This window comes from Propithecus coquereli, unplaced genomic scaffold, assembly GCF_000956105.1.
Source record: "Propithecus coquereli isolate 6110/MARCELLA unplaced genomic scaffold, Pcoq_1.0 Scaffold66, whole genome shotgun sequence".
Lineage (NCBI taxonomy): Eukaryota > Metazoa > Chordata > Mammalia > Primates > Indriidae > Propithecus > Propithecus coquereli.
The window spans coordinates 5,939,017-5,966,774 of record NW_012152618.1 but is presented as its reverse complement, the minus strand read 5'-3'; the positions used below and the strand labels follow the sequence as shown (position 1 = coordinate 5,966,774).

At 47.5% G+C, this 27,758-nt stretch overlaps 1 protein-coding gene across 1 annotated transcript in view; it reads right to left on the bottom strand.

The window, feature by feature from the left end:
- The window catches only part of PCNXL2 (pecanex-like 2 (Drosophila)), a 275,717-nt gene that overhangs the window by 7,428 nt on the left and 240,531 nt on the right, over positions 1-27,758 (bottom strand). Inside the window, exons 26-32 of the mRNA XM_012660166.1 lie at positions 23,510-23,763; positions 16,815-17,048; positions 15,232-15,347; positions 3,282-3,426; positions 2,557-2,787; positions 1,650-1,924; positions 788-972 (exon numbers count right to left, since the gene is read on the bottom strand). Coding sequence (XP_012515620.1) covers positions 788-972; positions 1,650-1,924; positions 2,557-2,787; positions 3,282-3,426; positions 15,232-15,347; positions 16,815-17,048; positions 23,510-23,763 — 1,440 coding nt within the window. The remainder of the gene's footprint in view (positions 1-787; positions 973-1,649; positions 1,925-2,556; positions 2,788-3,281; positions 3,427-15,231; positions 15,348-16,814; positions 17,049-23,509; positions 23,764-27,758) is intronic.

The following is a 27,758-nucleotide window of genomic DNA, read 5'->3' as shown; positions in this document are numbered from 1 at the left end:
ATGGTGAGGAAGATCTGGGGCCAAAAGGTGAAACCGCTAACAGGTGCTGGAGGGCAGAGCCAAGGCCTGGCAGGAACCAGGGCAGAGCACCTGTCTCTCTGCGTTCCCAGTATACTCATCCTCTGCTAACCCTCAGGATGGCCTTCTCCAGCCTGGCTAAACCCTCCCCAGCACAGCACGACCCCTGGGGTTTTGGAACTTCATCCATATGGTGGAGTTTAACTATTTGGTTGTCAGCGTAAACTTGATTTTAAACTTCGAACTCAGCCTGGACTTGGCCGCAGCCACCTCCCCCTCCACGTTCCTGCCTGCAGGCACCCTTCCTCTCCTCTCAGCCTCCGAAACATCCAGCCCAAGTGGAGGAAGGTGAGAACCAGAGAGGCAGGAGGGGAGAGGCAGGAGGCCTGTCTGTGCACGCCACGAAGGCTTGCAGAAGAGGAAGACGCCACATGGCTCCGAGGCTACAACACAGCCGGATGCAGAAGGCACAGTCACTGAGTGAGAGATGGAAGGGAGTGGTGGGACACCTGCATAGGTGGCAGATGGATGAGTGGCTGGCCAAGGTCACGGACAGACAAATGGATAGATGAGAAAAGCTGAAATGAGCAGAGTTTTTTTCTGAGCAGAACCTACGAGAATCAGCGAAGTTCAGACATCCATTAGCCCGATGCTGACTTTCATTGCAAGAAGGAACTGTCCAAGGTTAGAATGAAAAGCCAACTCACGCTATTGGTCACGATGACCAGACGGGCTTCATCGGTAGCCCTGAGGCCCCTGCTGCACCCACCTGTCCCCTGTGTCCCTTCATGGGTTGAGGCCCCGGGCTGGGATCCACCTTTTCTGGGCTGTTCCACGCTGTCCTGGCTGCCGCCACCCGGAGCATTGCTGCCACCTGCCGCAGGGGCCCCTCCTCCGTCTGCGTCCTCAATGTTGCCGCTGCTGTGCTGGCGGGCGTTGCAGTCCTTCCGCATCCTGTGGGAGGGAGAAGCACTTCCAGGAGTCTCACCAGCGTGTTTCTGATACCCCTGAACGCCCCACCACAGCCGTGTCTAAATCAAGATGGAAGAGCATGCTCTCCGGGAAAGCAGCACACAGGGAATGCAGGGTGGGGCCGGGGCTTCTGTTCCCCAAACAGCAGCATCTAATAAATGAACAGGGTGTACCAGGGTGTATGAGCTTCAGTCTCAACTTTCCAGTAAGAACCCTTAGCTTTGAGGCCCAACAAGGAGCTCTGTCACGTTGCGACAAAACTTAGAATGCAGCCTAAGTAACTAGAGACTCATTTCTGCAGCCAGGAAGGCTTACTGTATGAGAGATGTGTGCAGGGGGAGCCCAGGCCCAGCTCTCTCTAACAGATGTGGAATGGTTACTCCTAAAGACCCACGACCTCTGCAGCGCTGCAAGAACTCTAGCAGATTCTCAGCCTGTGCAAGTGTGGGGGGAAAAGAGTCTCATCTGGATGAGATTTCCCATTGACTCAAAGTCTGCGACTGCTTGCTGAAACAAATGATCTGCCAGATGTCACTTGGGTATGGCAGCTTTCATCGTATGAGAAAATGGTGGTCGCCAGTGAAATTCGAACCAGAGATAGGAGAGTCCCCCCATCCCCCCCGCAGCACCCAGACAGAGGCCTTCGTTGTAAAGCCTACCTCAGCCACTTGGTCTGGAGCCACGTCCTCACTCTGTTCAAAGTGATGGGTCCGCCCCAGACGTTCTTCAGCTGCCTGTGGGTCCCTAGATAGGAGGTGGTCAGTGGGGAGACGTACATGGGGTAGCCCAGGGGCTGATCACAGGAGGAGTTGATCAAGTTTCGCAGGACCTGCTTGTTGTTCTGGATGCTGCCGCGCTCCGGGTTGCGGTTGCGGAGGAAGATGAGCTCCTGCTGCTGCCCGGCCCAGAGTCCTCGGACACATTCTTTGTTAACCTGCAAGTCAGGGGAGGAGCAGGGGAGAAAGGCAGCTGTCCTGGGTCTCCCAGTCTGTTGGTTTTAACCCACAGGGAGTGAGCGGGGCCCTGGGACTGAACATCTGCGACTACAACACTTTGGCCTAAAGTTTTTTCAGAGTTGAGCCAGAATAGCTGTCCTGTGAGATGGATATAATGTCATTTTCATGGGGAAACTGAGAGAAAAGAAAGTTTTTGTTTCAGCCCAGTGGTGTGAAGCTATATAGAAAGAGGAGTCATTGGAATAAGGCTCTGGGATCCAAGAATGGGTTGTTAGAGAAAGGTCTGGAATTCTAGAGAATTAGAAAGTCTTTAAAAACAGGCTATATCCTGACCCTCACCTACATGTGTGTTTACAGGACTTCTTGCCCAAGTCCTTGCCTGATGCTGGTTCTGCGAGGTGGGCGCCGACCCCGCAGGGGACGCAGTGCCAGCCTGGCTCCCTGCCCTGCCGCTGCTGGCCGGGCAACGCCCCGCTGAGACTGTTCCTCTCACAGAGGATGCTGGTGCAGGGACTCACGTGTCAGTGCTAACCACTGCTCTATGTCCTCTCAAATACATCCCAAACAAGAGACTCATGCCAATGGGAGGCTGGAAGTGTGGCCGCCGTACCTTGATCACCTTGAAGCTCAGGAAGCTTCTGTGCAGCATGATGACCTTGTACTCGTCCGTGCCCTCGTCCACCACGTGCCGCAGGGTGAGCAGCTCCTCCCTGTTGGCCAGCACCGCGCCTCGCCAGGCCGGGTCGCCCTCATGGCAGATGACCACTTTCTTCTCGAAGGACTGGATGGCCTCGTAGAGGACCACAGGGTCTTCATATTCGTCTGGGCAAGTGAACTGGTCCTGTGGGAAGAAGTCCCAGGTGTGGACTGGGTGGGGACCTGGCCCCCGGGGTAGATGAACGGATGGTGACTGGCTGGTGGCTCCAAAGCTGAGTCCTCTCTTCATCTTGCTCTCTCCCTTATTTTTTTTCTGGATCCCAGCTGGGAACAGAGGACGCCTCCTCTTCTCATTGTCCTAACCAGTGACATGCCTAGGAAAGAGCTTCGTGGCTGAGGTTCCTGTGATTTTCAGATGCAGTTTGGGCATGTCTGATACGCCACTGTCCCCGGCCAGTGCCCCTCTCTTCCTTCCTGGTGGAATACCACCACCTCTTAGCCGCTCTCGGGGGCAAACAGCCATTGCCAATGTCAAGACACCTAGACAGCCTCAGTGCTTAGTTACCTAAGTAACGAGTCCACTCTCAATGCTGTGCAGTGAAAGGGGACCATATTTTTCAAAGGCCATTTTCCCCCTAAAGTTTCAGGCTGATACTTTAAAAAAAAATGGATTTTTACCTGGTGAAGTTTCAGGGACATCCTGATAGCCGGAGCGACAACTTTATGCAGTAGGTCCATGTCAGCAAATACCCACTCGTCTCGTGCTGTTATTCTAAAGTCACCTTTGAAGAGGGCGTGGAGGCCATATAGAAAAGAATCCAGGCTGTAAAACAAAGTCCTGATTACTGTTAATTCACACTGAACAAATGTTCAGAATCCTGTCGTTGTGAGCAAGGTTTGAGTCTCCCATTGGTGTCACCTTCAGTCATCTTAGGAGGCACTTGATCTCCAAATGTGACATTGGAGGTCTGGGTCAGAAAAGGCAAAGCTATCCCAGCAATCCCGCCAGCCCTCCACTTCTCAGGACGTGACAATGCTGACTGCGGAATAATGCAGGCGTCTTTCTTCTTCTTTGTAATTCTAGATATCATTTTGGGGCTATGTTACTCCTAATAAAAACTAGACCCTACCACAATATGGAGTGGAAATAAAACCAAAAGAAACCTCAAACTGGTCATTTAGGCTCTCAGAGAACATTCATTTCCCAGTCCCACCCTTTTTTTTAATGACTAGAGGAAGAGGTAGAATTGTGAGGCTTAAAATGAATGCCTAAAGGATCTTTCAGGATTACCTAGGTTTTCATGATTCTAGGTTTTTCCTGCCTTGCTTCCGTTTCCCGCACGTCACTGAGCGTTGCCAGGATGGAGAACTGGAGTGTAAGTTACTCAGGGGAAATCTCTCAGGGCCTGGGGCCTTTACATTTTGGATGAACTTGGCGGGGGAGGTTTGGACCAGCGATGCATCTTGCATTCTGCGGAGAGGAAGAACAGCCCCTCCTTTCTTCTTTTCTTTTCTTTTCTTTCTATTAATATTCTCCATCACAGCCACCTCTCACAGCCCTGGCCTCCCACATCCCTGGGAGCAGTTACGTGGTAGTGTTAGAAACAACATCCCGGTAGGGCCACCCTGGGACAGAGCGAGCCGGGCAGCATGCGTGGAAGGGGACCTCTGAGGGTGGCTGCTCCTGTGGATTTAATGAGCCGGCTCGCAGAGCAGGACTTTCAATTCCACACAGCGTGCTGGTCCTGCCCATCAGGGAAATGGTTCTGCTGATTGCTATTTTAGCGTTTCCTCCTGAAATGTGCCGCTACCATTAATTTCCTTCTAGAACTCCCTTGAGAAAGACACTGCCACAGAGGCTTCGCGGCCTCAGAGCAGATTGTGGGAAATGAGAACAGCCCAGCCTGGGCAGGTGGGGCTCTGGGTGCTGTGGCCTGGAGGAGCCCGGAGCCTTCCAGAAAGAGATCCACGAGGGAGCAACTGCCCAGAGGGCACCAGGAGGGCACTTACTGGACAGCAGAGCCAGGCTTCAGAAAGCTAATGCTGGGAGTGGAGGCTTCGAAACGTGAATAATGATCACTGTCTGCTCTCAGCTGAAAACATTTGGAAAGGCTGCCATTGTCAGATAGGAGCTAAGTGCTAAAATGGGAGAGCTAAATCCTAAAAGAAATGGGTGGGATTTATTCAGGAAAGGATTAGGAAAGCCGTGCTGCTTGCTCAGAATGGCCTTGTGTAAGCATAAGAGAAAAAAACTCCCTCCAGATGTGGGGATGGGGACGGTGGCAAAGATTAAGGGACTTGCCCAGATACCCAGAGCAACGTCCACAGACAAGAGAGAAGAGCGAGGACCGCCAGGCGTCAGCCTGTTGTGAGCTCAGCTGCACGAGCAGGGCAGTCATCAGTTGGTTACTCATCAGCAGAAAAACTCAGCTTCCACAGGGCCTCACTAAGATAGTTCCCATCCAAGGCCCCCAACAATAGATGCTTGAGCTGTCATTTCTATTTTCAGAGAAAATGACGCATTGTGGTGCTTCATGCTGTTCTACTAAAATGATTCTCAACATAGCAAACGGTCTGAGTTAGAATTCCACTAGACTGGGGGTATTATCCCTAGCACCTTCGAGATCAAGACATCCTAAAAGTAAGGTGTTTCATTACCTGCCTTTTTCCCTTGAGAGAACGAGGAAGGGGACCAGCGAGATGTGACAAGCATAGGTCAGGGTGGAGAGAGCAGAGGTCTCCGGGACACCTGCAGCACATTTCTGGTTTGGAGCTTCACAGGACTTTGTCTGTTTAAGACTCTACTGAGAAATGACAGGCTCCTACCCCCAGGCCAACAGCTGGAGCAGTTTTTATTACTGGGAAATGGTGTTGCATCTGAGTCATTCGAGGTCGGCCTTCACGGGGACTACAGCAGGCCCCACTCCCACCCCTCCCACGGACGTGCATGAGTGAGGCAGGACACCCTGTCCTAGTTGGTCAGCTGGGCAGTCAGCGGAGTGGGGAGGACCATGCCAGCAGTGTGGGATTACATGGGGCACGAAGGCAGGCTGGCCCCCAAAGAAACCTGGTATGTGTGTAATCATGTGTTAGAGGTGCGTGTCCACATGTAGAACACCAAATACTGCGGCAACAAGATATCCACGGGCTTCTATGGCGCCATGGAAGTGCTAAATACTGTCACAAATAAAAACAGCACTAGAAAAATATCTCTCCTTGATATGATAATGAGTAGCTGACACTTGAGTGCACTTTCTTTTCAACTAGAACATGCCGGTATGTACTGCTTAGGCTGTAACACTGCGCCACTTAGCTCAGAATGAATCCGCCACTTGCTGTCTTTCTGGTTCCCCACCCAGCCACCGATTTCACGATGCCATACCTGGTGGTGACGAGCACACACGAGAGGCTGGGTGGTCAGTGTGAGGTGCAGTTCTTTACAGCCTTCCTGGAAAGGGCTGTTCTCTGGTGGGAGGCTGTGGCCGTTGCTTGCAGCGTCGGCCACTGCCAAGACTCTAGCTCATGGTCAGCCCAGGGCTTGTGACCCAACAAGCCCAGCCCATTGCAGCATATCCGCCCCTCCCCTTCCATGGCAATGACAATTTGGAGATGGCCAACTGAAGCAAAGGTTGTTTTCACACTCTTTTATTTAGGATTTCTTTATCCACAGAGTTCCCATCCACGATTGTTCCAGACAGAGGTTGCTTACGCCCCCCGAAGCCCCAATTTTGTTCAAAATCACTGACCACCAGCTCAGCCCAGTTATCACCTGCACCTTCTTTCACAGTAGGTCTCAACCTGATATTGATTTTGGGCCACAGGGGACATTTGGTAATGTATGGAGACATTTTTGGGTGCTGCATCAGGGTTCAGAGGGAAACAGCTTTAATGCAGGGACAGTTTCTGCAGGACTCACAAGGGCATCCCCAGCACAATGCCTGATCTGTTCATTTTAGTTAATTTCCAGACAGGCCTGTAAATACCGCGTTGTTTACAGATTAGCATTGTGGAGAGCCGTCTGCTGCCGCACATTGCCATCAGTAGAGCACTTGTAGAACATATGCACACAGTTAAGTGTGATTTGCAGGCTGGGTTTCCCCTGTTTACTAATTAGTGGTGGAGATACTCAGAGAGTCACTGTCCCAGGCGCAGACAGCACCTCCACCTCGGGCACTGCAGCAAGCTCTCGTCATGTGTGCTGTATTCTCCTACGTGTAATCCAGCAACCATACACTAGTTTCATGGTTAATTCCATACTCCTGACCACACTCTCCTGCTCCAGTTCCCCAAACAAAAACAACAATCCAAAGCAGGGCATGGTGGCATGTGCCTGTAGTCCCAGCTGCTTGGGAGGCCGAGGGGGGAGGATCGCTTGAGCCCAGGAGTTCAAGTCTGCAGTGAGCTAACACTGTGCCTGTGAATAGCCACTGCACTCCAGCCTGGGCAACACAACAAGACCCTATCTCTAAAAACAACAAAGGACAAACAAAAAGGCAACGACCTAGATGACAATCACCATCTCCGAGCAACTAAAAGCGAGGCAGAGAGAAGGACAACACCTTACATTTTTCTGGTGATTTGTGTGTTACTAAATGCTTTCCATTCTATAGGTTCCTCTCATTCTCACAGATACCTGTACAACACATATTATTATAACCCTTTCGTATAAGAGAAAAGGAACAGAAAAGTCGAGAAAGAGGACAAGATGGGTGGGAACAAATACTTGGTACTTTATGCCACACTGAAGGGGCACAGGAGAAACCCCTCTGGCTGTCTCCAGGCTACTTACCTCTCTAGGAAACTCAGACCTGCTTTTAAAAGGTGTGACGAGGGTCATCTTCTTAAAGTACAGCTCAGAGGTTGGGTTAGAATGACCTAATCCCTTTAAAGGTGCCAACCTTTTTGGCACCAGGGACCAGTTTCATGGAAGACAATTTTTCCATGGACCGGGGTTGAGGGGTATGGTTTCGGGATGATTCAAGCGCATTACGTTTACTATGCAGTCAAATCTCTCTGCTGATGATATTTTGTATTTGCAGCTGCTCCCCAGCGCTAGCATCACCGCCTCGGCTCCACCTCAGATCATCGGGCATTAGATTCTCATAAAGGAGCACGCAATCTAGATCCCTCGCATGTGCAGTTTATGGTAGGGTTCGCGCTCCCGTGAGAATCTAATGCCGCTGCTGATCTGCCAGGAGGTGGGGCTTATGCTCACCTGCCACTCACCTCCTGCTGTGCAGCCCGGTTCCTAACAGGCCACCACCGGAACCGGTCCATGGCCTGGGGGTTGGAGACTGCGGCTTTAAAGGCTTCAGTTGAGCCAAGTGGTGAAAATGCTGCAGGTGTAGTTCTTGAACTGACCCCCACCTCTCCCTGAGCTCGATCTCCAGCAATTTTCTCACGTTTCAATTGGTGTGCATACTCTGTCCACATCCTGAATGGAGTGTATTAATATTGCTTTCATGCACTCTTTAGCCAGAAAGTTACTCCATTGGCTCTAAAATCAAGACAAGCCCAGGTTGGGATCCCAGCTCTCTCCTAGCTGGTAAAGAACACTTGGAAAGAACATTCTGTAGAGAACACACGGTGTCCCCTAAATAGCTCCAAGGTGCTTCACTTCCTTTAGAGTTCAGGTGCCGCGCTGAGAGGCAGCAGATGGCCCCACAGGGCTGGAGGGACGAGAGCCAGAAGCTCCAAAACTTAGTTTAATTAAGTCTTGGCTCTGACACTGTCTCTCTATCTCATTATCATTGATTTCTTCCTGTGCTCATTCTTAAGATCCCGTACCTGCAGGTGTATTTAGAGGCTTGGCTTGCTGAGGCTCTATTTATGTGGGGGACCCCCGTGCACAAGTGTGGTTTGAGGACAATGGGTGCGTGTTGGTGAGGGGTGGGGGGCAATTCTGAGCACACCCAGCATCCAGCATTCATATTGTCCTGAAAGGCACAGCAGATGTGTCCAAGTGAGCTGGGAACTGTGGGTGCATGGTGGAGGCAACTGCAATGGGGAGAGCTCTGGGCTGGCAGAGAGGGCGAGGTGCCACCCCAGGGTGAAGCGTGCCTGAGCTCAGGCCACACTGAGCACCGGGGCCACAATGCAGGTGCCCTCAGCAGCTCTCAGCAACACAACCCGGCACAGGATAGGTCAACCAGGAAGTGTATGTAGGTGAGGAGGAAACGGTGGATGCTTGGAGTAGCCAGGCCGCCCCAGAGGAATGTCCGCACAGAGCTGGGGGGAGTCCAAGGCGTTCCTGCCGAGCGGATGGAGATGAACGGCTGGGAGACGTTGTGCACAGCGGCAGAGTGTGGCCAGTAGGAGCTGAGACTCCTGGGGTCTGGGCATGAGTCTGCATGGGGAGACTCATGGGAAGACCTCGCACAAATCGCTTCTCTGTGCCACAGGGTTTCCAGCTGCAAAATCGGGCCAGTAGTAGTATCTACCTCACCCTCATGCCTTGCGAGAGGATAAAATGCATTAACTCTCATAACTCATGTCAGCACTCTGCCCAGAACCTAGAGAGCACGTTGTAAACGTTCACAGCTATTGTTTTTCTTATTTTCACCCCTGAACGAGCATTTCTCAGCCATCAATATCCAGGCTACGTAGGCTTCAAATATAAACTAGGCAAGTTTGGATTGCAGAATTTCATATCATCATTGGAAAGAAATCATGTTGGCTAAAGAATTTCACTGATACTGCTTCAAATAAATCCCAGATAAAGTGTGAAATAATAATTAACAAATGAGAAATAACTGAAACAAGATTCGATGATTATTTTTTTACTACCTTTGACTCAGGGATGTTTTAACACCATCAGTTCTGTGCTTGGAGGCTCAGCATCAACTGGATCAACTACTATTGTCTTGTGCAAAATGCTCCTAAGTCCCGCCTGAGGACCAGTGTCAGGCTGGCTACAGAAATCATCACCTGGCAGCTTGTTCAAAATCAGAGTTCCAGACCCAAGATCCAGAGACTCTATGTCAGTAGTCTGTGACGAGGCTTGGGGCCTAAGATCATGCTCCCCTGGAGATACTGGGGTGCTATGAGGTTTGGGACTGACAGGCCCAGAGAACATGGGGTCCCCTAAAGATGTCAAGACATTTCCAAGAAACAAGGGAGCTGGGACATGGGGTGAGCCCATACAGAAAGTGGGAGGGAGCTTCCCAACACTGTGTTAGAATTTAAGGTCCCAGAAACTCTTGCTCTTTTTTCTAAATTGTCATTTTTTTTCTATGCTTTTAACTTAGATATTTTTTTCTCCATGCTCCAAGATTCTGATTTTGGCTTGATAACCTGACTTTATCTTCTAAGTCAGGATCGTGCACTCTGTTTACTTTGTCTATACCTCCCCTAGATTCTGATTACTCTGTTTCCAAATCCAGTCTGGCAATTGGACCTTGATCTGTTTTGCAAGATGAACCAGTATGACGGCTGGCCCCAGCTTGGCGCCTCGTCTCAGGAGGAGAAGCTGAGATGACGTGAGGATTCCTCAGAGCACTAGGAATGAGAGGAGAGGGTAGATGGTAGATGTAGAGACCTCAGACCACAGTAGTGACCTCCTGCCACAAGGAAGCATGCTGGGCTTGGCAGAGCACATTTAGGCCTGGCTTGTTTTCCTATCATTTTTCAAGATCAAATTTGCCTTGAAACTTTTTATCGTCTTGGCACTTAGTCTATTTCGAGAGTCAGGGTATTTTCTTCTGCAAACAAACTTGTTGCTGTTGTAAAGTGCAGCCATCTTCTGACCTTTTATCTCTATAAACAGAGCACCAGCCAGGATCTGCTCATCACCTTTCATGTACTTGAAGATAGTAATTAAGCCATCTCTTGGCCTCTGGGGTCAGTGAAACTATTCTGACTTCCTACTAGAACATTCCCTTATATCTGTATGGCTTTCTTCAGTGGGAAACACAATTCTTCAAAGGAGATATGCCCCAAACCTCAAATTTAAAGTATTATCAGCGCTTGCCTCCCATGTTCATATGAACCCATTCCATTTCCATAACACACCAACATTTTATTTTATTTAAAGACAATTTATATAATGGGACTCTTTTGCTCACTTGCATTCAGCAACTCCTTTAAGATGATTCTCAATTTACTCATTCTCCCTAATTTTGCATGCACAAATTTTTCTTTCTTGAGGACCATCCATCAAAGCTATGTCACTTTTGTAAAGTCAAAACATTTCCCCAACAAATCAGTCAAGAAAAACAGAGCTTGTGGCTTATACCAGGTTGTCACATGAGACCTACCTGGGGGAGTCAGCGTTCACAATCATCTGTCGCTATTTAACATTAAATGTGAGAACAACATGGGTCTCATAAAGTTCACCTAAGGGCATACTCCAGATTTTAAAATTATACAAGGATAGAGCACATGCTGACACACACACATGCAATTACGAGCCATTCTTACTTTGAACATAGATATAATTATACTAAGTAAAATATTAGCAACTTGAATCCATCATTGTATAAAAAGAATAATGGATCATGACCAAATAGAGCTTATCTTAGAATTGCAAGGATGTTTCAACATGAGGAAATCTATTAATGTAACCTATTACATTAACAGATTAAGAGAGAAGAATAGTACCATCAGAATGTATGCCCTCAAATTAAAAAAGAAAATTCAATATGCTTTCCTGTAAAAGCTTTAGGAAGCTAAGAAGAAAAGGAAGCTTTTAGATTTCATAAAAATGGTTTAAAAGAAACCTAAACTAAACCGTATTTTTAATGCTAAGATATTAGACTCATTCTCATTAATTAAGGCAAGGATGCTGGGGTTGTCAGAGTGACAGCCTCCAAAGATATCCATGTCCTAACCCCTGGAACCTGTAGCTATGTTACCTTACAGTGCAAAAGGAGTTTTGCAGATGTGATTAAATTGAAGATCTTTAGATGGGGAGATTATCTGGATTATCTGGGTGGGCCCAATGTAATCCTAACGGCTCTTATCTGTGAAAGAAGGTCTGTGAAAGAAGGTCGTGTCCGAGTCAGAGAAACACTGGAAGATGTAGCACTGCTGGCTTTGACGGAGGAAGGGCCTCTAGAACAGGGAATGGAATCTCCCCTCAGCACCCCAGGAGAAGCACAGCCTGCACACACCTCGATTTTAGCCTAGTGAAATCCATTCTGGACTTCCGACCTCCAGAACTGAAAGATAATAAAATTATATTGCTTTAAATCACCAGGTTTGCGGTAATTTGTCATAGCAGCAGTTGGAAACTAACACAGATGCCCACCTGCAACATAGTACTGAGGTCACGGCCAATCTAATAAGGAAGAATTGAGTTATAAACATTGGAAAGAAAAAAAAAAAGTCAAGATTGTCATCATTTTCAGATACATCTTTCCACCAGAAAATCAAAGAGAATTAGTTGAAATATTATGATGTCAATAAAACAGTTCAGTAGAGGTGCCCAGAATGAGATTAATATATATAAAAAAAACCTTTCTGTACACCAGAAGCAACCAATTATAAAATGATTGTATTCACAATCACAATAACACTATAAAATATCTGGAAATAAGCCCATGAAGAAATTACAGATCTTTAAAAAATAATATTTTACTGAGGACACTGAAAAATCTAAGTGATCAGAACGATACACTATATTATTAAATGGTGTTCATTTTGTTTTCTCAAATTAATCTGTATGTTCAATACAATCTCAATCAAAATTCCAATGAAGGTTTTTATGGAAAGTGATTCTAAAATTTCACCTAAGGAGAAAATGAGCAAGAATAGCATCCTACCACAAAGCTTTAAAAGACAAGAAAAAAGTAAGACAAGTGCAGCTTGGTTGAAAGTATTTTAACATATCTAACAAGGTATTGATATCTTAATATCAAATACCTCCTATATATCAGTAAGTACTTAATAAACATGGGTAAAATATGTAAATGGGAAATTCACAGAAAAAGTATAAATGACCAATAAACATATAAGACAGTCTCACCCTCGCTATTAAAAATGGAAATGCAAATTCCAATGAGATATAATTTTTTACCTCTGAGACTAGAAAAATCTAAGAAGATAGAATACATATGTATTAGTGAGCATATGGAAGAACACTATTGATAAGACTACAAATTGGGATAGCTTTGACAGCAATGTGTATCTATAAAACTTATGTTTAAAAAATTTTTTTGAGCTCTGTTACCTTTTTGTCCCCCAAGTAAAGCCCAGCTGTTTGGTTAAAGAGAGGTAGGGCCCTGCCAGTCTCAAACCTCTGCTCACACTGCAACCCTTCTCCCACCCCTGCTTCCAGGCAAATCTTAGAACTTCATGCACTTCAGACCCCAGCGTGGACCCAGGGTGGCACGTGAAGAAGCTGCCTTTTGGAAATCAAGCACTGAAATGAAAGTGCCTTCTGTGATTTTGCTACGGCATGGGACCTCTCAGTAAAGCAAACCTGCCCCAGGCAATCCAGGCTTTCCCCAGAATACTGTGCAGAGTCCCCCCAGATTTATCTCATCACCATGTTTGCAGCAAGCAGAACTGACACTGAGTATGAAAGACTCTTTGAAACGAGGAAATCCCATCAAAATCAGGTTTAAAAAAAGCAGCTGGTAAGCATGGTGCTTAATCAAGGAAAAAGAAATCGAGCAGACCAAGCAGGAAACACCTGCGTCAGGCAGAGCCGAGCAAGATGCACGAAGAACAGACTGGAAAAGTCTTTGGAAATATCTTAGATATGAACTAAAAAAAATTTGCAGTATTTATTTGCCATCTGAAATTTATAAAACACTTCGAATTGATCAAACGAAAGACCTTGTTATATTATTTTAACCATCTGCCCAGGTGCTATGAGTATCTGAAGACTCCTTTTGTGATTTCAAGTGCAAGATCCTATGAAGCCATAGTATTTGAGAATATTATTCTTTATTTATAGTTTCATAAGGAGCTTGCTCTAGGGGCCACACCATAGTGTTGTGCAAAGCCCACGAATGAGTCTTCTGCTAGACTTTCAACAATTATCGAATTGATTCTCCGAGGGCCACAAAGTGAACGGCCCGAGTCCTGTGTGAGGCTGAGTTAGGTAGGAGGACAGGGAGAGACTAGAGACCATTCAGCTCCTCCCCAGAGGAGTTGCCTATGACAGGCATTACCACGAGATTTTAAGGGTCAGACACTGGGCATTTCTCACCTGTAAAGAAAATCATGGAATTCTGAGATGTGGGAGTTGAAAGAGCAGCTGATGTCACAAATTCTAACTACCCTGGGTTCTTACCTTTCCCTCTTGGTGACTCCAGGCTACTGTCTCCAGAGAGCAACGAAAAGAGCTGCCAGCCACCACACCTTACCCTTTGCCAATTCACAACTCATAACCCATGACACCTCTCAACAACCTGCCACCAGTCATGACGCGCAGCCGTCCCCTTCAAGGACATTCAGAAACACAGTCAACAAGAGCCTCCCTGGACTTGTCTGCCTGATGGCCCAGGGTCGTGAGGGTTGTTAAATAGGTAAGTGGATTCTGCCCTTACTGAACTAGTAATCCAACCTAGTAACACAAAACTCACTGAGGTTAATGTCCAAAGGCCCCCTTTTGCCGAGCACTAGATCGACAATACAACACAGACACGCTGAATAAGGCCCAAGTACAGGAGAAGCCAGGGAGGGCAGGCTGAGTGGAAGCTCCGTTTCTTCTCTAAGCTCCCTGGGTGTATGGTCCTCAATCTTGCCTGCCCACTGAACTCACCGGGAGCTTTAAAAGATCAGGATGTGCGGTCCTGCCCACAGGGGCTGTAACGGAATTGGTCTGGGCTGGGGTAGGGCCTGGGCAGCAGGATATTTTACGGTCCCACAGGAGATCTGGGGCTGAGACCCACTCACCGGGGCGATTCTAACGGGCAGGCAGAGTGCAGACCTGCCGGCCTGTAGCGCTAAACGCCAAAGGCAACGGCCACGGACGTGGGTGAGCGGAAGGTGAGTGGAAGGTGAGAGCAGGGTGGCTGGCGTGCGAGGAGGAGCCGGCAGGCTGGCGGAGGCCCTGGTGTGAGTGCTGTTTCCCTTGTGAATGACACCACACGAGTGACAGAGGGTGACCAAGGGCCAGCAAAGAGTTTGATTTTGTTTTTGTTCTTTAAGAAGAGCGACCTGGGCTGTTTACCTACTGGAGGGGGAGAGCCAGGAGGGACAGAGTTTGGCAAACAGAAGCAGCATCCAATTAGAGCTCCAGAGACAGGGCAGAGTCGGGTCTGGACTAGAGCTCAGACGTGAGGATTTTCTTTTGTGAGGAAAAATATGGGAAAGGGAACTAACATTTATTGAGCATCAATTTTGTTAGGTGCCAAACTAGCCACCCCATATGCAGATTTCACTGAATCTTCCCAGCAAATCCACAAGGACTTTTGTAAGGTAGAAGGTCCTCTGCCCAGAATTCCTGCCCAGACTGTAACACATGAATAATATTTCCAAATCTAATCGTCTAAAAGATCAAAGTGATCAAAACAGTCTTCTCGTAGGCCCAACACCATTCATTATTGAAAGAACTATCTGAAAGAAGTATAATCAGTCCAACTTTAGAATAAAGAAAACAGGTGATAAAAATCTATCAGAAATGTAAGATGCGGGGCCCGTACCCGTCTACAACACTCCCACTGCTTCCCCCAGGTACCTGATGGCCATATTGTGGGCCGCGGTGCCCAGAGCTCTCCTCCCCAGGACGCACAGGGCAAAGGACAGAGTCACCAAGGGAGAGTCCTCGTCACTGTCCACCACGGTCTTTGAAGGCTGAAAGAGCAAGGACATCCACTCAGCTTTCAATCAGGTTCTAATACGTACCCACACAGAATCGCAAATGTAGGGTGGGAGGAGGTTTTTTAAGTCAGCCATATGGTCATCCGGTCTCCTCTACGATGACCTCAGGGATGGGGAACCCTCTGCTTCCTGAAGCAGTTTCTTTTGTGGTTGGACACAGAAAAAAAATAAAAATAAAAACGAGAAAGCTATTTTAGGAGAGAAAACGGCCCTCGAGGTGGGTTGATGACCTACTTCTCTGGAATTTCAAATTCAGGTCATAAAGACGGTCAGTGCTTCCAGCCAAATGAACGCTCACCTTAGCGCTGGCCAACACAAAGGAGGGGCACAGTTGGGCAGGGAGAGAAAAACTGCACAAATCCCGTGCAAATGAGAATCTTCTGTTCTCCCAGCAATGAGGAGCCCTCTGGATTGACTGTAAGTCCACACTCAACAACTAAATTAAAAGGGTCGTTCAAAGTCAGCTTAAAAACAAAAGGGTGGGGAGGGCTGCAGGAGAAATTTGAAGTCAAAATATCTTTTGCAGGAAAAATGAAATGATTTCATGAAGCAACTGAGAAAAGAGCAGAGCCATCCCAGCAACATAGCCAAGGATGTCAATAGATTCTTTGATTATCTGAACCACCCGCAGAGGCCAAGCATGGGTTAGATTATCAGCACACCTCCTCGGTTTCTCTAAAGAAAGTTGGTTGCGCCACGTTTTTAATTACTCAAACAAAGGTCAAAGACCTGGGCCAGTGTCACAGTGCTACAGCACACGCCACACACTGCGCCAGCTGCTGAGGAAGTTGTTTCCAATTTGGACCCACTTTCTCCAGCCACAACCCATTGACTCAGATTTGCAAATCCTAAGAAGCAAAGTAAAGGATTCCCTACATTTGCTACCCTCCCCTTTCTCCTCCTCCTCTGACTCCTGCTCTTCTTTTTGTAAGCTGGCACTGTTCTTAATTTTATATCTAAGAGGCAGGATTCACCTCGAGAAGTGCTCTCGGCACAAGAGCAATAATGACACAAGAAAATAACGACGACAGGAATAACTTGGACCATCTGATTGCTAAATAGAATTTGCATGTCCATGATTCAACATGTTCAGTAAATCCTCCTGATTTCAGCACAGACATACTTTGTATGGAAATCTCAAAATGTAATTTTAAAGAAAGAAGTTTCCAATGTCTTAAAGCTTCAGTGTAGAGGCTTAAAACGTCACTGACCCTGAGCACAGTATAAAGGGACAAATGCCCTCAAGTCTCCTTCACTGGAGACAGAGTATATTGATTCTTCCGTTTAATTTTGCTTCGCTTAAACATGTACCCAAATATTACTTTTCCTCTCCTCTATTTTATAAGTCTACCATAGAACATAAGAAAGAGATGGACATAAAAATGTTCCTTGTTTTTTAAACTTGCATTCTGTGCCCCCAACCCCCACTCCCTCACCTACCTCCTGTCGTTTCCGTGCGCAGTATTGAATCCATTCTAGATAAACGTTGCAGAAGCTAGCTCGTGTGATCCCCTGGAGACACGGGACGTAGTCGTCGTCAATGTTAATGTTGAACATTGCAAGGTCACGCTCAATGTAATGCCACTTGGCAAAGGGCTGCAGGGACTTCAGAAGCGATTCATTTTTGATCCAGGAAAGGAGCTTGGGGGACGTTACCATATAGTATATTATACTCTGCAGAGAGAAAGCAGGATTTTGAGCCCTTAAAGCCATTCTAAAGCCAGGGAGTTTTTTTTTACTTATTATATATGAGAAAGTAAACCAACCTCCGGCAAGTAGGAGGCATGAAATCCTGACATGTGGTATCATTTGTATTTCCTGCTAGGTTTGATGCGTATTTGAGACATTCTAAAGTGTCCTCTCAAGGGTTATGGTAGGGAAGAGGACAGTGAGAACATCATGTAGCAGAATGTAACAGGACAGTTTCTGTGATGAGGAAGAATGACAGCTGGCCCTATCCTTTCTGAGAGAAGAACAAAAAAGCTCCCTTTGCTTGGGTTACTGCGGGCTTTCGTGGGTGCCAGGCTGGGCTGATCTCCAGCTGATGGGACTGGGACAGACCCTCTTCCAGGGCCCCGGCCAAAGGGTATTTAATGAACTAAAACAACACAGTTCTTACGGAAAGCGCTAATGACATACGATCGCCGTAACACACATACGCCCTTAATCCTGAGCGCCCAGGCAGTGGGCATCTGTGATCCGTCCAGAAATGACCCGTGTTTCCCCCTTAATCAGACACTGTACTTATCAGTCCCAACTGGGGACAGCGCCTCCCTCCCTCCAGCTTCACTGTTCTAAGTCACAGCTTTATTGGAAGCCATCTTGTAGTTTTTGAATGAATTCATCCTTCAACAAGGCTAGCACCTGGCCATGAGGAACAAAAATGCAACAGAGAAAATAAAAATCCAAGCCTGACAGGGGCACTTCAGCAACAGATCGAAGTCTGCTGCTGAGGAGTCCCTTTCCGACATTCACGACGATCTCATTATAACAGAAAACGAGAAGTGGCACTCAGGGCTGCTGGGGCTCAGGGGACCCCGGAACAGGGCTGCAAGTCTCATCTTGAAATCGCGAGGGACAAGGGGCCCGCGGTGTTTGATGCAAAGCGGCAGGAATGCGTGCTCCCCTTGGAGTCAAGCACTAAACTGCTGGCCTTCACTGCTTACGAAAACACATTCTCTCCAAGCAAGAAAACAGAAAGTAAGCGAACCTCAGGTGGGCAGAACAAAGGCTTCGGTGACTGACGCCTACACAGAGAGAAGCCCTTTGCTAGGGGAGCTCCCACCCGCTCCTGCCCTCCCCTCCCTCTGGCTGGGAAATGGAATCCAGAGCTCAAGGCCTCAGGTTACTGGTGTCTGGTTTCAAGTCTTTCAGGAGCTTGAGCAGGTGAGGGGAGAGACACACTGGTCTCTGATTTCCGCTAAACAATTGCAAACGCCTGACTTAGCCTTTCTCTTGCTGTCAGGACGGAGGGCAGCCTGGACTATGGGGAGACTAATCCATGTGACTCCTGGCTATGGCCTTGCTTCTTTTGGACGTATTTTCTATTAGGCGCCACCATCAGCCTGTCTTCAAAATGAGGAAGTGGAGGAATGAAGTCTGCAGGCAATATCTAGAATTGAGTAGCATGCCTGTTCTCCTAACCTCTGTAACACTGCGCCCCAGGACAACCATGAAATCGAGAAAGCCCTTCAACACAAGGAGGAAGGGAGAGAGGGAGGGATGGAGGAAGAGGTCAATGGAAGCTGCAGGCAGGAGGAGGGCGAGACAGATGCGCTCAGGAAGCCCATTTTGCGTGGTGGTTCGGAGGTTTAGAATGAGATGATGTATATGAAGAACTTAGCACGTGCCTGGCCCGTGGCACATATATGCAAGAAGTAGTCGTAAGTGTCGTATCTTGAACATCTGTGACTTACCTACCCAGCAAGCAGGAAGAGCATGAGGCTCGGGGGAGGCAGGCAGAAGCAGCAGCCCAGGAGAGGTTGAGGCAGAGGGGTGAGGGAACGGGGCGGCATTAGGGGGCAGGACACGGCTGCGTCCGTAGTGGTCACCAGAGTGTGCATCTGATATTCAAAAATATAAATTTTGAATCTGGAGGGTTTTCTCTTGTCTCCTTGCTGGCTGGATCAATTAAAGCTTCTATGCGGTAGACAGTTTGAGTAAGTCAGCCCAAAGTTAGAAGCAAAAGAGAGTCACGATGCCCAGGACCTGTGCCCGTGGCCACAGGCACCGCTTCTCAGCTGAGCGTTACAAAGGGGGAAAAAAAGAAAAAAGAAATTTGGTTTGGTCTGCAAACATCTGGCTCTAGCAAACATCTGGTCTGGTTTTTCCCCAGCATGTCCTAATCACGTACCAGATAGGAATAACAAACAAAAATCAGAAGACGAAAGTTTACTTTTTCATTCATTTCTGGGGAGGAATGAAAATAACCCACCACCGATGAAGTCAGAATAGTTAAGGGGGATTTGAATCCCAGCGGTTAAAACCTCCTCCTCTAGGTCTGGCCAAACCCCGAGTGTTGACTTCAGGACCTTGCCCCGGCTTTGCCGCCCAGCGTCCCCAGTGACAGCACCAACACCTCTCCCTGGGTGGAAAGCAGAATCATCCCAGCCAGCTGCAAGCCATGTCCCATCTCCAGTTTGTCATGGAGACATAGTCAACGAATGCTGCGAAGTCCTTCAGCATCTGTCAGGATGAAATGGATACAACTCTACATAGAACAGATAAGCGGCGGTGCGAATGCATTGACAGGGTCAGCCTGAGCCGCGTTGACAGTGGGACCCGTCCCGAATTCATGCAGGATATCTGCCTCCTCCAGCAGGGATTTTCTGGGTTCTCATTTTAATTGCAGAGCAGCGTCTTCTCTCAGACAACTCGTGCTCCAGGAAGGGGGTCCTGGCAGGCAGACCAGGTTGTTCACTCCTCGTTCTGCAAGGCAAGCGATAAGCGCATCTCCTTTCTGAAAGAGCTGCCCAGAAACAATGGCAGCAGGAAAGCCAGCCCTCGCAGAAAGCTGATTTCTTGACTGCTAAGAGGGTTTTAAGCGCTAATAAACCGAGGCGAGGTGGAGGAGACACCAGGGAAAACCTCGAGTCGCCAGCCAGGAAGGAAATGATGTCAAATACATTCATAGAAGGTGGGGGAACTGACCCAGTTTATTAGGAGATTAAAAAAAAAATCCTTTTGTCTAAAGGAATTATTTCAAATTTTTCCTCCTTTTCAATGTGCCTGTCCAATAAGAAAATAATAAAAAGAATGAAACCGAACTCCTGAAATTTTAATTCAGAGCTATAAAGGCAACTTTGTTCATCTAGCAACCGAAGCCCAAGAAGAAAATATCCATTTGTTTTCACCCCAAAATGTTCCTTCTGTTCTAGTAACCAGCCAGCCCTCCTGAAATTTCCATGCACTAGCTGCACAGAGGCGCGAGTGCAAGTTCGGAGCCAGCCCTTACTGAAGGGCAGGAAGGCACAGATGGCCGTATTTAGAGATGACTTCACGTGATGGGCCCGACAGTGCCCGTGTGAATTAACCAGAGGGGCAGTGGGAGGCCCCAGAGTCTCGGCCCCTCCTAAGCACCGATTTGGAGTTTAGAAAGTTCTTGTTTCTATTGGGTCCAATTATGTCTATGGTGGTTCCAAAGCCTCGTTGTGTATCAAATCATGCAGGAAACTTATTGAACAATATAAGTCCTGGGGCCCCACCCCAGGGCCATGGATCAGAATTTCTGGGTGGGACTTGGGAATCTGCAATTATTCAGCTTGCTGGGGGTCTGCCACGGGGCTGCCCTGCCTGGTGAGAAGCGCCGTGCTAGGAACACATCAGGGCACTGCCTGCCTCTCCTGGAAGCATCAAAAAGCTGGTCCAGTCGTGGAGCCCCAGAGACCTCTGGAAAAGCCGAGAGGGTTCAGCCAGGGAGGGTGGACCTGGACAAGGCCTCTCAACCTCACCTGTTGCCTCATCCTCCTCCCCCGCGGCTGGCCCCATGGTGTGGGTCAGGTCTGTCCACACGTCTGTGTCACGAAAAGGCAGAGAGGTGGCTCAGTACCGAACCCAGGTCTCACCACTCACGCCTGGAGCAGGGTGCTCAGGCCCTTGCCTGGATTTGGACCTCTTCTGTCCAGACTCCAAATCCACGTTAGCTAGAACCTTTGTTCATTCAGTCCAAAAAAATGTATCTGGCACCTCGATATGCAAGTCATCACGCAGAGCTCTGGGGACCCCAGCAGGAGTCAGGTGTGGCTCCTCTGTCTCAGGAGCTGCCATGAAGGAGGAGAGGTTTACAGAGGAAGAGGAGGTGAATGCCAGGTGTGATGTGCAGGCAGCTGGGGAGGAAGAGCTGCCATGGGAGCTGAGACTGGCAGAGAAGCTGAGGGCACGTGGGAGGGAGGGGAGAGTCCCTGCAGGAGGAGTGAGCAGCGTGCAAGGGCACGGGGGTGGGGAGCACAGGGAGTGTGTGCGTAGAGTGTGCACAAAGTGGTGGGGGGAGAGTGGGAGTGGGAAACACAGCTGGAAGCAGCAGTGGAGGGCTCTGCATGGCAGACAGAAGAGTCTAGCCCTATTTTTGAGGCAACAAGCAGCCGCCCAACTCCAGGGCTCATCTATCCAGCCTGTATAGACCCACACTGCTGGCCCAGCTGCCCCCTCCTGGCCACCTGCTTCCCGGGCCTGGAAGTCCTCTTGACCAGTCAGCCCCTGGATCCAGCCCTTCCTGCAACCACCCTGTCCTGCTGCCTCCTGAGAAGTAAAGGAGACACCCAAGGGACACTTCTTCTCCTTCATGAGGCAGACAACAGAGATGGTCGGTTACCATTCGTCATCTGTCTTCTCTGTCTTCCACAAGCTCACAGTTTCATTCTGGGCTCGTGGTACAGGGTACACTTTCCAGACCCTCTGGTGGCATGTGACAACATTCTGGCTGACGGGATATAGCAGGAGCATACTGTGGCAACTTCCAGGAAACTTCTAAGGGGCAGTTGGTGCATGCCCATCAGTCTTCATTTTCTTTGTCTTTTCCCCTTTAAGCCTGGAACTTAGATCTTGGAACACAAAGATGGGGCATACACTTAAAACGGGGGAGCTGGGGGCTGGCAGGAACCTGGGTCCCGAGGACTTTATGGAGCAGAACGACCATACCAGCCTTGATCCATGTGGGAGAGAAATAAGCTTCTTAGCTGGGCATGGTGGTTCACAACTATAGTTCCAGCCACGAAGGAGGCTGAGGTGGGAGGATCGCTGAGCTCAGGAGTTTGAGTCTAGCCTGGGCAACATAGCAAGATCCTGTCTCTAATTTTTTTTTTTTTATTTGAAAAAAAAGAAATAAACTTCCAACGTGTGTGCTACTATTATTTCATGTCCTCCTGCCAAGTCTAACTCCAATTGTACACTGAATTTGCCTAGAACTTAGGTAACAGGTCACAACCCCCTGATTTGCTTCTCAAATCTTCCCCAATTTCATTAGGTTGGACAAAAGACACATAGCTTTGTGTGAAATTTGGATAGAGCATTTTACATCTCTCTAGCACGCACGAAGGTGGTACGAACTGCCAGATCTGTTGTAAATATTCTGCCGCAGAAAGAGGTTTTGCTAACATTTCATGCTGCGATCACCTGGGGGATGATAACCGGGAGTCATTTACCCTTCGGACTGTCACAGTCTATTTTCTGTGTCCAGGAAGCTTCAGCAGAGACTGCAGATGTGGGGGATCCCCATAGTAGCTATTCCAAACTTCTAAGCAAACGTCCTGCTTGTTAGCTAGTTGAAATTTCAGGAGCTCGTGTTGTCTTTTTATTCTGTATTTCCTCATTTGTGCCGGGCCACCTGTCTCAGCCTCGGCTGGCAGGGAGTTTTGTGGTCTCAGATGGATGAGCTTCCTGTTTTTGAACATTAAAATGTGGACCCCTCTGTGGACTGCCCAGGGATCCCACCGTGCAAAGTCCTCTCCCAGCATAGGACCCACTGCAGAGACATCCTCAGCCACGCTGCCCTCACCTCTCCGTCCCCTCAGAAAACACCCAGCCCTGATCAGCACTCTGCATCCTCGGTCCAGTGCCCCGCTTGTTCTCTGGGAGATTTATTCCAAACTAGCACGTCTTCTGAGGCAGTACACAGGTTGGGCAGACAACTGAAAAAATGTTATTAGTCTCTACTTCAGTAGGAGAAAAGGCTGTCATAACCCATCCTGATTGGATCGTTTAGCTATCTTTTTGAGTTTTCATCTTGAGCTTAAAATATAATTCGATTCTAAAGCGAACAATTTGCAAAGCATCTAATTCAACACTTATAACTCAAACGTCGAGGCTTAGTAGTATTTCTAGGATGTTTAAATTTGTCATCACCATCATTACGAGCAACTCGTGCTGTGGTGGCAGTACAGACGCAGACCTAGGAAGGAGGATGGACTGTCTGGTAGTGCCCGGGCTTAGAGTGCGACTCAGGGGCACCAACCTCAGGCTAAAGCAAAGCCCTCTAGGATTTGTCACAAAAGCAACGGTTCCCAAACCTGCTGGGCTGCTGATTCAGAGGCTGAGGAGAAGCTTTAAAATCTAACTTTCTATAATGCAAAGCTCTGTAGGAGCTTCCTGCGCCAGCCTAGCATGACTCTTAGACAAGTGTTTGGGAAGCAGAGCGATACCTTGACGTAGTACCGGATGAGGATCCTGCGGAGGTCGAACACCTGCAGCATGGTGGCCGCGTTGTTGTCTATGATGCTGTAGCCCTCCAGGATGTACTGCGTCCGCGTGATCTCCCAGGTGAGCCAGCGGAGGTGGAACGCAGCGTTGCAGGACAGCAGGTGCGGCAGGTGGCCTGGTTTGCAGCAGCAGCAGCCTCTGTCATCCTCGTCACCTTCCATGATGGCTTCCACCTCTCTCTGCTGGCAGTAGGTTCCTGGCCGAGGACAAACGTGATGGGAGTTAGACGAGAAGTCACTCTAGAGGTGTTCTGAATGGACTCCCCCTGCCTTCAGGAGAGGGGAAGATGCAGAAGAGAGTCTAGACATCAGATTTGTTTGTTCTTAGTCCAAAGAGCGCCCCTGCAAAGAAGTCACAATTCTCAAAATTGTTAACTCTTCATTCATTCACATTCATTCTGATTCTCGTCTCCTCCTGGTTTTTTGTGTTAGGGGAGGCATGCTGTCATGGTGGGCGTGGACATTAATGGCTGAAATTCAGGATGGGCACAGCCTTGACCTGCAGGTCATAACTGACAGATGGGGGCTAAGAAAGGTGGCAGGTGGGGATGTCTGAGAGCAGCTGAGTGCGTGCTGAAGTGTAACCAGGAAGGGTGCCCTGCCAGAGGTCCTGCTGCCAAGCTGCAGGGTACCCCCAGAAAACCCCACACCACAGAGATCAGGATGTGGTGTGAACTGGGCACACTTCCAAAGGACTTAATTCCAGAAACATGATAAGATGGTGGGTGTCAACAACCTTTGAAAACAGAACACCATATCTTATTCAACACTTTCATCAATGACTGGAAGGGAAACAGACACAGGATGCTATTGACGTGAGGTTACTGGTACGGCCTTGCCTGCAGAATCATGATCGAAACGTATCTTAGCAGACTAGGGTGGTGGACAGGATCTCATACGCAGACAATTAATAGGAATGAAGGGACTGTCCTGCACATAGCATCAAAAACTCAGCTACGCCATTTATGAATGTACACTACCACCGTCAGCAAGGACTTTGATAATTTCATTTTCTATGAATCCAAAGTAGGATGTTTAAACACTGCATGTCATCTAGACAGCTTGCAAACAAAGGGACAACTTCCATAGGAAAATACCTTTCATGCCCTTCGATGCCACACATACAGGGTCACTAAAAAAATGAAATAAAGCTAGAGAATCTGAGCAAGTTGTACTTTTTAAATCTTTTCTCCATTAAAAAATGTAGATTAGTACTGACTTGAGACTATAAAGATTATTAATTACACATTAAGAAACTAAAGCATTTTAGAAAAGTTAAAATTCTATGTCTGAATAATGACTTAAAAGATCCAGGGGCTTTTACTTTGCAGAAAAGAAGTCTGGAGGGGAAACTCTGGTTGCCTTCAGCAACTCTCTGAAGAGTTCTACGTGGAAGTGTGAACAGATGTTCTCTGTAGTCCCGGAGGGCGCCATGGTGACCAACAGGAAGAAGTCTCAGGGCGTGGAGTTTATCATGAGGAAGGCCATTTAACAACTGGAAGTTCAAGAGTGCAATGCACTGTCCCATGAGGACAAGAGGATAAAGAACGAACTGGTAGTGACAAAACAGGAGTCAACAGGTGCTAAGAACTATAAGTCACAGTGAAGAGAAAAGCAGAAATAAGAAAGACACTAGAAGGGACAGGAGGGTTGATGCAACATTTGTTGCTGGTGGTGGTGGTGGTGTGTGTATATTTTTTGAGACAGGTGATTCCTGAGCAGACTTGTTGACAGGAGGGTCAAAAAAGACAAAAGAGGAAACTAAAGAGATGGAAGAAAGCAGAGTTCCAGAGGAAAGAGCAACGGAACAGCTTAGGAATAGCAGAAAGAAAGGCAGACACAAAATAAAATAAAGTTGAAAAAGTTAAATAAAATGGTCATTCAGAGTGGAGCAGAGAAGGAGAGAAAAGACAGGAGGCAGCAAGAAGTAGCAGAAAAGAAGGTAGCTGTGAGAGGCCCCTGAGAAATTCCATTTCCAGAGATGCTTGCTTCACTGCAGGCCTCGTCAAGGAATTATTTGTTGAGATTCACTATTTAAATATACTTAAACTATTGACAAAATTTTATGGAGATATCATCTACATGTTAACACGGAAGAATGTTATTTCAGTGAGAAGCAGTAGTTAACAAACGGGTTTTGAGAGAAGGTAGTATATACTAGCTACTTAACTGGATCAAGCTTGTTTCCTCATCTGTTAAATGGGCCATTGTAAGGACTGAAGAAAATGGCACCTACAAAGTGATTAGTATCTACTCAGAAATGGTAGTTATTACTACTGCTTTTACTAGATTGTGAGCTCCATAAGGGCAGTGCCTGACAGATAGAAATTCAGTAAATAAATAAAGGAATAAATTCATTCATTCACCAAGGAATGAGTGACTATGTGCCAGACACTGTTCTATGTACTGGGAATACAGCAATTTAAAAAGATATAAAATCCCTGTCCTTGTGTAGCTTATAGGTTTATGGCAGAGAAGACAGAAAAATGAATACAGGATTAGACGCCAGGGTGGGGATAGCTATTTTAAATAGGGGTATCAGAGAAGGCCTCCCTGGGGATGTCTGAGTAGAGACCTAAGGAGGCGGGGTGCGCTCTGTGCAGATCACTGAGAGGCCTTGGGGTGGCAGCATCTTGGGGAAGGAGCATCTTGGGATGGGAGCATGCTTGTCATGTGCCCAGAGCAGCAAGGAGGTCTACAGTGGAGGGCACGAGTGGGAAAGTGGCAGGAGATGAAGCAGAGAGGTAACCAGGGGCAGATCCTACTTGGAATGCGTTGGAGGAACAGGAGAATGGTTTGAGCTGAGGGGAAATGTGGTCTGACTTATGTCTTAGGAAACCATTCTGGCTGTTGTCCAGAGAATGAACTGTAGAGGGAACAAAAGTGGAGCCAGAGCATCAGTTATGGGGCTGTTAACCCCAATCAGAAAGAAAATCAATTAAGACCTGGGTGGTCAGAGGAAGCAGTGAGAAATCATTATATTCTGTATATATCTGAAGGCAGTCTGATAGGATTTGCTGATCAATTTAGATATGGGATAGTGAAAAGATGAGTGAAGCATCATGCTAAGGTTTCTGTCCTGAGCAGGATGAAGAATGGAATTACTATGTACAGAGGAGGGGAAGACTGCAGGAGGAGCAGCCTTTGGGTTTGGGTGGAGGGAAGGTCCGGGATTTCCTTTTGCACATGTTAAGCTTTGCGTGCACATCATTGCTCCAAAGGAGATGTCAGAGATGTCAGATGTCGAGGAAGCAGTTGGGTTAAGGAATCTGGAGCACAGGGGAAAAGTTCTGGCTGGAGATTTACAAAATCTGGGAGAATTATTAGTGTATATGGGCTATTTCAAGCCATTTAGGGAGAGAGTACAGAAAGCATGGAGAAGAGGTTTGAGAACTGAGCTCTGAGAATTCCAACATTTAGAGGTTGGGCAGGTGAAGAGATACCAACGAAGTGATTCAGCAGAAGTGACAAATGAGTTCAAAAAAAAAAAAAAAAAACAGAAAGTACAAAACAGCAAGTGAAAAAAAAGTTTAAAGGAAGAGGGAACATCTGTTATGTCAAATGATGCTTATAGGTCAAATTGCATGAAGAATTAACTGTTAGATTTGGCAATATGGAGGTGTACAGTGATCTTTGCAAGAGAAGTTGTGATGGACCGGTGGGTGGGGGAGGGGCAGTCTGATGGGAGTGAATTCAAGGAAGAACGGGGGAAAAGCAGAAACAGTGAATGTAGGCAACACTTTTGAGGAGTTTAAAAACTCTTTTTGATTTTGTTATCTTTTTGGCCCGCCATTGCACAGCTGGAACCTCCTGCACACTGCTGAACAGAGTGGTGGGAGTTGCCATCCTTGCCTTGTTCCTGAAGAGGGAAAGTAGTCAGTCTTTTAGCATTAAGTAAGACATCAGCTGTAGGTTCTTTATAACTGCTCTCTATCAATAGGAGGAATTTTTCTTCTATTCCTAGATTTCTAAAAATATGTGTTACAATCAGAATTAGGTATTCAATTTTAGCAAATGATTTTACTGTACCTATCAAAAGGATAATGATTTTTCTCATTTATTCTGTTAATGTGGTGAATCATATTGATTAATTTCCACTTATTAAACCAACTTTTCAATACTAGATAAACATCAAAGGTTTATACATTGCTGGATTTGGTTTCCAAAAACCTTGTTGAGAATTTTTGCCTAT